The sequence below is a fragment of the Lepisma saccharinum genome, chromosome 5, assembly GCF_977018435.1.
Source record: "Lepisma saccharinum chromosome 5, izLepSacc3.1, whole genome shotgun sequence".
Classification (NCBI taxonomy): domain Eukaryota; kingdom Metazoa; phylum Arthropoda; class Insecta; order Zygentoma; family Lepismatidae; genus Lepisma; species Lepisma saccharinum.
Genome location: NC_139233.1, coordinates 2402118 through 2414946, shown reverse-complemented (window position 1 = coordinate 2414946; position 12829 = coordinate 2402118). Strand labels below are relative to the sequence as shown.

At 41.1% G+C, this 12829-nt stretch overlaps 1 protein-coding gene across 7 annotated transcripts in view; it reads left to right on the top strand.

Annotated features, from left to right (window-relative positions):
• The window catches only part of MESK2 (misexpression suppressor of KSR 2), a 162555-nt gene that overhangs the window by 108016 nt on the left and 41710 nt on the right, over positions 1 to 12829 (top strand). For all 7 annotated transcript variants that reach the window (XR_014441668.1, XM_083121975.1, XM_083121974.1 and 4 more), the window contains one exon: positions 4827 to 5026. Coding sequence is in view for 6 of the 7 variants with exons in the window: in XM_083121975.1 (XP_082978101.1) it covers positions 4827 to 5026 (200 nt within the window). In the remaining variant the exon portion in view is untranslated. The remainder of the gene's footprint in view (positions 1 to 4826; positions 5027 to 12829) is intronic.

The following is a 12829-nucleotide window of genomic DNA, read 5'->3' as shown; positions in this document are numbered from 1 at the left end:
TTGAGCCCTCTGTTTACGTGCTTGTAAAATTGTATTGCGTAGGTGGCAAAAAGTCAAATATACCTAATTGGAAAGCTTCAAGTGTATTTTTTAATAAGCGTCATCTGAAAATTATTTTTCATTGTATTTTCTTATTATAATGAAAAAATTACTAAAAAGTGTAGTTTTTCCTTCCATTTTGCAAGAACGGGGAACTTAACTTCATACAGTTCATAATCAACTATTCATATAAAATTGAGATTTTTTGTATTTAAGACTGATTATTTTGGCACCTCCGTCGAAAAAGTCAAAGATCTTCACTAGATTCTTCCAAAATTGAAATTTTAGGCAAACGTGCAATCTGGAAATGCATAATTGCAAATTCAATGAAATTGTAAAAAGCCGTCCATATGACACATTTGATCCAAATCCAGAAGTTTAACGTATGTTTCTCAAGTATGACCACAGATATAAATTATTATTGACTACTCCTATTATGGAAAACGCGCGGATGACGTATGGCGAGATGCGGCCAATGTCAGACTCCGCGGGCTGCAGGTGACTTGCACAGCGTTGCCGCCTCGCTACACGGCCTGCGGGAATATTGGAAGTGCGTTCCGTTGGCCCGATCCAAAGCATTGTAGCAGTGTTAAATAATGAATAAACAATTTGTCATATTATGAATGACACATTTTCTTTGTATACTTTAGTTGTTACATTTTCTAGCTTTTTCCAATGTTTATACGAACGTCATTGTCTCCGTATCTGTATCATTTTGTGTCGCTCATTTCAACAGAGTAAGTTCAACTAAGAGCACGATTTGATGAAGGCGATAAAAGATCTTAACAAATATTCGAACCCGTGACTTCTGGCTTCGCAGTCTCCTCTGTATAAAAAACAACAACATGCCTGCGATGTGGAGCAACTTCATAAGAAAGGAAAACAGGAAAGAAAAAGTGCATGTAAGGGATCTTATGTATGTTTGCGAGTTCAGGTAATAATTCATGGTAGAAACACAAGTGTGATAAAATAAAATTTGCATTTGTCAATTACAGTATCTGAACAATGCTTCCCTGTGCACAACAATTCGCTTTGTAATCAAAACTTTCGGCTTACTTTCCGTGTCAAAGCCGCTGGCTGAACGCAGAGTTTAAAGGGCTGCCGACGGCGGGTGCCAAACAAAGCGCACTTCGTCGTAGCAACCAGAAGGAAAACGCGCGAGCCGGTTGCCAAGAAAAACAATTCTGTCTGTCGTTTTCAATTCACAGAATATGAAAAGATAAGGCATGGAAATTTGATTTTTATTCCATGCTCATCATTTGGATATGCTTTGCATCGCCATTGGGCTAACCGTTATCGAGATTGCAACACTGTTATTATTAAACATTAATTGTGGCTGTTCCACAAATTATAGCAACATTTGGCTGAGATATTTCCACATAAAACAAGCTTCAATCACAAGAAATGTCATATTTTTACGACTGGTTTACAAGAAGCTACACACAATTGAATTCGACTTACATAAAAAACACACGAAAAACTACACTTTTATAAACAGTTTTGTTTGAATAGAGAACAGACACAGCTAAAATCAATTTGTCTTGCACAGAGGGCTCAATATTTTTGTCACGAATAGTAGTTAAAAGTACCAGTTATTTATTGACGAATTCTAACTGTTAAGAGCTACTATTTTGCAGTAGATGTAACGTTATCAACGGCTACTGTAGGGAGATTTCAGACCGAAGCGATGCATGCCGCTTGGGAACGAGCCAATTAGCGTCAAAGTTTCACACTGTAGTTGCCGCACGTTGATTGGTGAAATCCTCAAGCGACACGCATCGCCTGTCGCTTCGGTGTGAATTCACCCTTACATTACGGCACTTAAGATGTTGACTTGTGGAGTAGATCTAAATTTGGCAACTCTGTTTCCAACTATGCATTTTCTTTGGATGCTAAGGTGAAATAATTTTCGTGGAATCGCCAAGGCAAGGAAGGTAACCTTCGTTCCATGATGAATTGAGAACATCTACGCTGTACTACATTCGTCTAATTGTCCACGAGGACACCAATGTTTGGGTGTCTGCATTCATTTGGAAATGGTAGCCGTGCTAGAAAGAAGTCATTGTTTAACACCGACCTCCGTGGCGGAGTGGTTATCACGTCACGCTACGGGGTCCCGGGTTCGAATCCCAAACTGGACATGTTGTTTTTTGCGAGTGTCTCTTCATCAATTTCATCATATAATTACTCCTCCAAACGTGGCAGAAAATGTACGTGAAATAACCTAATTCAATCAAAATTTCTATACACACCCACACACATATTCTACCATATGCACTCCGTCAAATAACGTCACAAATCCCTGCGTGTAGGATAAATCGCTGCAGTAGGCATTATAACGTCACAAATCTTATGAGAAGCTATTATCAGTGAATACATAAGACTTGCCACCTACACTTACATTTTTTTAAACTAACTAACTCTCTAGCCTTCTTAAACCCGAAGGTTCATGGCTGCAGCAACACAGGCCTTCCATCTGTCCCTATCTTGAGCAAGATCTATATACTCTTTTCCATCCCTACCGATTTCCTTTAGGCCCATCTCAACGTTGTCCATCCATCTTCGTCTTGGCCTTCCTACAGGTCTCTTACCATCAAGTTTCCCAACAAGAATCCTGTGAACTCCTCTTTCCTCCCATTCGTGACACATGGCCTGCCCACCTAAGTCTTCTTGATTTAATTATTCTAATAATATCTGGACATGAATGCAAATTGCAAATTATGTAGCCTTCTCCACTCACCTGTCTCCTCACCCCTTTTAGGTCCAAAGATTTTCCTAAGGATCTTATTTTCAAATAATCTCAATTTGTGTTCCTCTTTCAATGTAAGGGACCAAGTTTCACACCCATATAATACTACAGGCAAAATTACGGTTTTGTATATTTTAACTTTTAGTTTCTTAGATATTAAACGAGAAGACAATAGTTTATGAAGAAAGAAGTAACATGCATTTCCTGAATTAAGCCTACTTTTTATTTCCTCTTTAATATAATTTTCACTTGTTAATATTACTCCTAAGTATTTGAATTTGGAAACTAGTTCAAACGAGTTATCAATAATTAGATTACATTTTTTTTGTTTAATATAATTTAAGAGAATAATAACTATTTCGTTTTAGATTAATACATCTTTAAAAACTGGAATAATCCAGGTGTGATATGTGTGTTAACGACTCGCACGTCAAGTCAACTGTAAGTACGCGACCGATCCTACATTAATTGAAGATTTCTCGTTACTTGTAGATGTCCCGAGAGAATAGTTTAAGAAAGTCTACGATCAGGAAACTGATGGGATACACGCTGCAGCCTTTCATTGAGAGAAGCATTTTCTCTCCATTTCTTCGTCATGTCACCATCTTTGTTAAGTTGCATGTTCTTTACACTTCCTTGTGAATTCTTTCGCAACCGATCTGCAACCACCCCGCTAAGCACCGCCTTTCGACGTCACGGAAACACAACTATGCGAGTAGCAAACTGTGCCGTTGAGGTGGTCCGAATCGAAAGGATAACTAGCAGCACACTTGGCTGCTTTTCCCACCAGGTGTTAGTTCGAACGTCACCCATCGCGCTCGATGTCCTGTATTAGCGACGTCCCCAACAGATAACTGAGCAAGTCGAACCAAACCTGTTGCGCATTGTTTCCCTGTGCGATAACATTGGATTTTCTATTCGAAAGGATAACTTTTAAAATTGTGATTGATGTACTATACACATCGCGATTTTGTTTCATGACTGCTGTCACAATTGTAAAATTTGCCCCTCGCTGTGGCAAATCCAATGCTATTCCATAGGGAATCACCACGTGACTGGTTGATTTGGACTCAATGTGACGTCACACTAATACGGTAGCAAAAAGGCAGTTGCCAACAATGTAAATGCTGTCCACCTATACGTAAATTGAAAATGTGGCATGATATTTCTTCTGTTGCAGTTTTTCTAAGTACACTGTTATCGATAAAATTCCCAAGTAGCAAAAAGTTAGTTCCACCCCTTAGAAAATGAATGTGCCAACTTAGAATTATATATTTTACACAAATGCTCTTAATTTCTGTTAATTATTGTAAGGCCGTTGCAGGAACGCGTTAACTTCAAACTGAAGGGTGCTTTTTCGAGGGGGCATCACTATTATAAGGGAAAATGTACCCCCGATAATATACATTGCTTGCCCCTTCCTGAAAGAAATCCTGCGGACGTCCATGCTTAAGATCTCTATTTGAGCCCAGCGTTCTCTCAAAAAGTATCCCCATGTGGTGGAGAAGTATTTACCAAACAAGGATCGGAACATCAAACTGAGAAGGTTGCCTTCCAAACTTTTTTTGTTACGACGGAAAACTGTACATTTATACTAAACTAAGTAATGCACAGATCTGTTTTAATCAAAAGAAAGTTAAACATTTTTTTTAATGCGGAGAATCCGTAATAACTGATAAACGTACAGATTGGATGAAAGATTTGTAGAGAATCCGTACAGTAGAAATACGATGACGGATAACAGAATATGCGGAGAGCAGTTTCTATGTTTAATAAGAAACTCGAAATGCTGAGTAAGGCACAATTACAAAATAGCACACTACAAGATTTTTTTCCCATTTTCATTTGGTTCAGAGACTGAGGAAGACCTTGCTAAAAGGTTGAAACGTCACATTTATAAAGTGTGTTATTTTACAGTAAATTCTGACTTGGTCAGCATTTTGAGTCCCCCCCCCCCCAAAGATGCACACGGATTTGGCATCCCATCCCTCCATTGCAGTGTGTTAATCTAATGAGTTTTGTGTTTTCTTGATTGCAGTACCATGCCGTCAGACAGTATGGACGACATCGAACTGAAGAACATTCAGCTGCAGTTCCCGTCGCCTCGGACGTTCACCAAGGCAGACGGCATCCTGCAGGAGGAGAGGATCCAGACCAGCCAGGGGACGGTCTTCGTGGCTGTCCAGGGGAACAGGAAAAAGCCCGCCATCCTCACGTACCATGACCTCGGCCTCAATTGTGAGTACTCACTTTCACTGATTTTTATATTATGGCACATCAACACACAGGCTATTTTTTAACGTCACGCAGTACGAGGATAAGCATCTTAACTAAAACAAGATTGAGAGCAGGGCCCTAACAAGAAAATAAAATATGCCTGTTAAGAACTTCCTAAGATAAAATATGCCGATTAAAAACTTCTTAAAATATGCCTGTTTAAAACTTTTTAAAATAAAATATGCGTGCTGAAATCTTCGTAAAATAAAATATGCCCGTTGAAATCAAAATAAAATATGCCCGTTGAAATCAAAATAAAATATGCCTGTTGAAATCTTCCTTCCACGTCTGACTACCATGCTAAAGGTTCCGGGTTCGATCCCCGGCTGGTTCAAATCCGGGAACTGTTCTAACGTTGGAAGCGGCTCCGGCCCCCATCCAGCGTTGAATGACATGGGTACCGGGGGGGGGGGGGGGTAAAGGCGCTCAGGGGCGTCATGCTTATCACATCAACCCCAATCACGACCGGATAAAGAAAGTGTGGAGCGTTTCCCCTCCATACCCCCTATACGCCTTCATGGCGTGCTGCTAAGCACAGGGGAGAACTTTACCTTTTTGTTACCTGTTAAAACTAAAATATGCGTTAAATAAAAACTTCTTAAAAATAACATACGATTTTAAAAACTTCCTAACTCAATTTTTAAAACTAATACATTCATTCATTACTTCACAAGAACTGCTAATATATTGTCTCTGAGGTTAATATCTGTATACCACACTTACAATCTGAGTCTGTAAAGGGGTATTGGATGAATTGCTGAATTCGACGTCGTTTCTCTTTACAGCAGCCAATAAGGCAATAAAAATTTGGGGTTAAGGTCCTAAAAACTTGGAAAACAGCAAAATAGCAGGCACAAAAAATTAACACTGTCTACTTTACTTCGCTGCGGTCTTTCTCTTTATGGTACGACTGCACATATTTCTAAATTATTGACTGTCCCGATGTCTCAGTGCTAAATTTGTCGCCTTTTAATCAAGGGGTCTCGGGTTCGATACCGCTGGAGGCACATTCAGGTTAGGATCCCAGTTTAAGCTCTAGGTCCAGTCCCGATTGGCCTTTCTGTGCATGAAGTGGACTTAACAACAAAAACAAAAAACAAACTTGCTTCCAAATGATAAAACATGAGACACCAGCGTAAATTCTTCTAGACCCGAAGTACAAACATGGGTATAACTTGGGTCTTATGGACGCAGAATCAAACTTGGGACTTAATTTTAGGGAGCAGAATCGACAAGTTTTCCATCCCATAAAAATGACGGACTAATTTGCTAAATAACGTAACGTAAGAAGATCCTGTTAGAGGGTGGAAACGTTAACGTTCTTATGTATATTTTTATACTACAAATGTTTGCCTTGTCCGCATTTTAATGTTTTATAAATAACCGTTACATTTTTGAAATCTTAAAAATACTCTTCATTACTTTGCTCCTCAGGTCCTAGGAGGTTAAACAACTTTTAAATTTTATAACCTGAAAATTGCCCCGGCGAAGTTACGCGTATGAAAATTATCGTCATTTTGATGCTGAGCATGGCTCAATTGTGAATATCAGAGTTTTGGGAGTAAATAACACGCAATAATGAGAGAAATAACCTCGAGATTTAGGAACGGCTTCGATGATGCGTAGTGGGTCATCCAAGAACATGACTTCCGATAATAATTTTAAAAATAAACTAAGAGCGTTGTGCATTTGCGGTATTTTTAACCGCCTTATACCCACTATCTAAAGAACTGTAAGGTTTATCACAGAGTTCATGAACGGAACTATTTTCGCATTACATAATTCTGGCGCGAGGACTGTTTACAAACACGGTCTTATCTCTCCCAACTCGAGCTTGCCAAGCGAAGGGGATTAATTTTGTGCTGGGAGTGCGTCGTTGCTCAGAGTTCGTTGTACGAAGAGAGAGTTGAAACCACAGTACAGTCACACAGGGGTGCCCATCCCTCCCAAATCATATAATTCGCACCCTCAAACCATATCGTAATCCGCACAAAGTATTTAATCACGACAGCGTGTCTACAGAAAGTAACTGTTTCTTAGCTTTACTGAACTGTACTTGATCTGCCGCTCCTCCCTCAACAGGGGGCCCATCACTCAAGACTACCCATAAAATCGTTCATCATAATCGAGAATATCGCTCGTCTTGTAATGCATCTACAGTATAAAAGCTTCACATTCACCTCATTAAAGCGCCAAACACGCACCTTAGTAACATATTGCGAGCGAAGCGAGCAAGAAATTTTTTTACATCCATTTCTTTGCGGGCTTTCAAGAATATTAATTTAATAGGATGTCAATACTTTATTAGTATTTTCCAGCTTCTCCTTTGCCACGTTCGGGGTCGAAAACGTTTGGATACCATATCGCTAAATACAGTCTCCGAAATTTAATGTTAAACTCTCTCTCTCCACTACAGAAATCCCTTGACAATCTAAGATTTAACGCTGTATCAAGAGCTATCTATCTCTCCCTTTAAATTTAATACTCAATTAATTTTAGACTCACTGTTGATATTGAAGAGTAAATATTGCCTCCTCAAAAAAAAAAAAATAGTCTCCACAACAGTCTAAGACAATAGGAATACACAAGAATTTGATATCGCCTCAATTTAATGCTCAGTCTCCCTCTAACTAAAATACCCGCCATAATCTAAGACCTAGAGTTGGATACTGTCCCCCGAAAATTTAATTCAGAATCCCCCCCCCCCAGAACCCACATGTCAATTAAGGCCTAATATGTAAATGTTGAATATCTCCCCCCCCCTCATCTTCGATAATACCCTTAAAAACATTTTCTTTTCTTCATTTATTGGATTAAATATGGTGCATTTGAGGTGTAAAATGTTTACATATATTTTGGCAAAAAATATAAATGTTGAATTTTATATTATTTGAATGGAAAAATCCCCCCCAAAATCTCGATGTCGCAACCTGCGTCATATTCCCCGTCCCTGTGGGCACCCCTGCAGTCACAAACACTTGTGGTTAGTCGCAACTCCACCAGTGTTATGTCCTTAACTGTACGTGTGTACTTGAAGCTTTGCGGGTTGTCCCGGAGTCCCAGGGAACGTTGTGTAAGGGAGATTTCACACCAAACTGGCGAAGGTCAAGCACGGGCAAACAAAGGACTTGAGCGGTAGAGTGACCCTAATACAGCATTTACGTTGACCCCAGCACCTCCAAGCGGCGATTCTATCGAACACAGGCAAGCATGTGCCACGTCGCACGTGACCAAAACATAGTCTCTTTACATGATATAGATATTAATATCAATGGGGAATAACAGCCGGTAGTTGCAAAAACAGAAATAATAAATGCAAAAGATTTACATTTTGAAACATTGACATTATAATGAAGCATCAATATGTACAAACTAGAATGCTTTAATCTCACCAAGCTATGTACAGTTGGACCTCGATTTTACGTTTTTCAGGAGACCGAAGTGAGAATACTTGAAATACTGGAAAATATAAAATCTGGGAAAACTTTATAACATTTTATTCTATTGCGACCATGAGTATTGAATATACAAGGTACAGTCATTAAATAACAGGAATTTTATTATAACTTTCAGGGAGATAGATGCACAACGAAAAATTGTATCACTGAACACAAAATGGTTCCTTAGAAATATGCCACATAGGTGTCGGGACGATCAAGCAGTTTGCGCCTGCGCAGTAGTACATACAACATGGCCGCTCCGCTGTCGACCTGCACCGAAGAAGAGCAACGAAATGTTATTCGTTTTTTGTGGTCAGAGGGAGTGAAACCTTCTGAAATCTACAGCAGCATGAAGGTTCAGTATGGAGACAAGTGTTTAAGTAAGGGGAGAGTACGAATGGGTGGAAAGATTCAAAAACGGGAAAAAATGTGAGTGATGAACAGCAGAGTGGGAGAACAGTTTGCGTGGGAACTGAGACAGTGAAACAGCAGATCGAACAGCAAATCAATGCCAACAGGCAAGTGAGAGTCACTGTTGATTAAATTGCCATGGAATTCAACATGAGTCATGGGTCTGCATTCAATATCATCCATTATGACCTTGGCTATAGGAAAGTGTGTAACCGATGGGTACCAAAGCATCTGCCGAGTGTTCATTGTTCATACAATCTCTCAGGAGCACTTGGACCGTTATGCTCGTGAAGGAGATGCTTTTCTTCATCGAATTGTGACAGACGAGTCCTGGGTGCACCATTATGAACCAGACAATCGATGGAGTGGAAACACCCAACGTCTCCGGTCAAGAAAAAATCAAGACGCAGGCATCCGCTGGGAAAGTGCTGCTAGCGATCTTTTGGGATGTCAATGGCCCTATATTGTTGCACTTCCAGGAGAAGGGTCAAACTGTGAATAGTGCTCGATACGGTGACATGCTGGTAAGCAAATTGAAGCCTGCCATACGATCAAAACGTCGGGGACTTCTCTCAAAAGGAGTATCGCTGCTCCACGACAACGCCCGCCCCCATACGGCTGTGCATACTATGGATACAATACGTGATCTGAAATTTGAGGTGTTGAAACATCCAACATACAGTCCCGACCTGGCGCCATCTGATTTTCACTTGTTTGGACCTTTGAAAAAAACATTTGCGGGGTCAGAAGTTTGCAGATGACAACGAGGTAATCGAGGCGGTGCAAAGATGGTTACACGTCATGTCAAAAAGTTCCGCAAGCTTTTGGACAGGTGGACCAAGTGTGTTAAAAAGCACTATGTCGAAAATTAAGGCAAAAACCATTTTTGTATGTATCCTTGTAAAAAAGTTATTATACAATTCCTGTTATTTAATGACTGTGTCTTGTATAATGTAGAAGAATGTCTACTGCAGGAAGATGTAAAATCCTGGAACGTAAAATTGGAACTTCACTGCATAAGCTCTAGAAGAGAGGCCAACCGGGGTCTCATACAAACGCAAACAGACAAGAAAACTTCGTCGGATGATAAAGCATTCACTTCGAGGCGCGACTATTGATAAAACGGCCCAGTCCGAGTGACACGCAGGCGACAAGCGACGTGTGCAGCTTGTTGTCGCTCCGGTAGGCAGGCCCGTAGCTGAGCAGGTGCCAGGGGGACTGACCCTCCCCCCTGGCATTGCCATCAGGCCCTTGACATTAGGTAAAACTATTGTGTACAATTTCTTTGCAGTGAAAAGTGAAAATGGAGACAGCAGATATTATTTGCTCACAACTTTGGTGAAGGATGAATTCACAGAGCATGAACAGCAGCGGCAAGTATTTAGAAGATTCTCTTCTGTAGACTGTAGATAGCTCCTTCATAGGGGAACTTATTTATATGTACCGTCGCTGCCTTTGTTGCGACCTCCTGTTTGTAGCTACAGAAATCTGTGACTTGACGTCATCATCAAAATTCCCTCCGCATCTGCGTCAAAGGTTAACAGCTCCCAAGTTTTGGGAATGAAGGAGTGTTTCATTGCTTCAGCCAGAGATGGAATGTACTGTAGGTACTATTATTGAATATTGTCAATTTTTTCTTGCATGATATGAATACGTATATCTGTATTATCAAAAGTAGTATGGAGTTTGTAGTAAGGGACGATTTCAGTAGGATTCAATTAACACTTCAAGTGATATTTTAAAAGATATAGAAAAATGTAGTGTTTGTATATTTCTAAAATTTATGTAACTTAATGGATTCCCCAACACACACACAATTTGCCTTCATTTAATAATGTAAAACTTCGGAAAAATGGACTTGGTTTACAAAGCCCCCCCATGATAACCCTTGAGCCCCCCTGAAAATCAATTCTACAACCTTGGTGACAATGAACTTCGACCGGAAAGGAATACGTGATTAAATGCACAGAGACATAGGCGGTGGAATGGGTGACCCGCAGAAGTGACGCATGTGTGTAAGAGGAGGCGTGTGAGCAGGCAAGAATCGTGATCCCAGCATGTTGCACCCAAGGTCACGTAAAGAACGAAAACGGGGAACTATACGCGTGACATTGAACTTCGACCAGGCACCAGACCCATACGGAAATTCCAGATAGTGGCGCATTCGACGGAAGCATGACGTCACGGACACGATAAGGGAGTCCGCCGTATATAAGCGCGTGCTGTGCACCGAGGAACCGCAGTGCATCATCACCATGGCCAGGGCAAACCTATTGACAACGCCGTGAGGAGAAGAGTGGTGGAGTTGCAACGGGATGGACTCAGTGAACGGGAAATAGGGCGCCAACTGAATTTACCCAAGTCAACCGTCCACTGCATCATCAAATACCACCAAAATACGGATACTACAGAGCCAGGTAAGGCCCCCGGTCGAAAACGCCTGCTGAGCGTGCGTGACCTACGAATATGTAGGCGCTATATCCAGACCAACAATCATGTTTCTGTGGCCGAATTACGACTGTGGACTCGAGAACGCTTTCACATTGAAGTGTCAACCAGAAACTTTCGCCGTTACCTACAGCGATGCGGTTACCGAGTGTACAAGGCGAGACCTAAACCCTTCCTTTCCATGTTGAACAAAGGCAATCGACTACGGTGGGCACGAATGTACCGGGGATGGACATTTCGGCAGTGGAACAGGATTTTGTGGACGGACGAATCCATTTTCAATGTTGTGTACGGGAAAATACGGAAAACAGTCATTTGTCTGAAGGAGGAACAGAATGAAGCAAAATGTTATGCACGTCGGGTACAGAAACCTGCGTCAGTGATGGTATGGGGATGCATGACGGCATCTGGGGTTGGCCCACTACACGTCTGTGAGGGCATTGTGAATGCACACGCCTATACACGCATACTGGAGCGGCATCTTCCCACAGTGCGAAGGCACCTGTTACACAGGCGGCGTCTCATCTTTCAACACGACAATGCCAGGACTCGTACAGCGCGGCTGACAAGAGAATGGTTGACTCGCCATCACGTGCGAACTCTGCCATGGCCACCATCGAGTCCCGACCTCTCGCCCATTGAGAATGTGTGGCGTGTTGTTAAGCGACGTATGCAACAGAGTGGACCCACGACAGTGGCTGCTCTTATCGCTTGCCTGCAGGAGGAATGGCACCGCTTCGATGTGTTACGGGCTGCTAATTTAATAAATAACTAATTATCTCAACTAACTCAACTGAGCTGAGCTTAGCAACGCAACAACGAAGAATCGCTCGCCTCACCTACTGGGCGAATTAAACATTACATGAAATATAATACGGTCAGGATAAGTGCCTAACAGTCGGAGTTACCGAGAATAAACCTAGGAGGATTTGATTTTAAATACCTGAAATGACGTTACATAATACTACGGTGTTTCTGAATATACACATATATTAAAGCACAGATAAATACACATTACATCTTGCCCTCTTTCACTCGATCTCACATTCATTCTCTCATTCTATGGCATATTGCGACAATATGACAAATACAAAGGTTAGATTAATTACTACTTTGACCATACTCTTGCTATGCCTTGGCTACATGGCCTTTTACAATTTATCGATTAGGATTTTAAGTATAAAGTGAATAATTGTTCCTTGTGCGAACCCCTTCTATATTTTCTGAAGGTATAAATATATTTCAATGAACTATTGTTTGCTGTTAACATAAACTCTCATCTTTAACATTTGATTACTCCGCCGGAAAACAGATGTCTAGGGTTGCCATAGCACTGATTTAAGTTATGCAATGATTTGATTCACGCAGATTCGCGGTAGATAGTCGTCATCTTTCTCACACACGCACATGGTTGGATCTTACCTTCGCTGCATTCCCTCTGACCTGGGTTGGGTGAAAGTGGTCC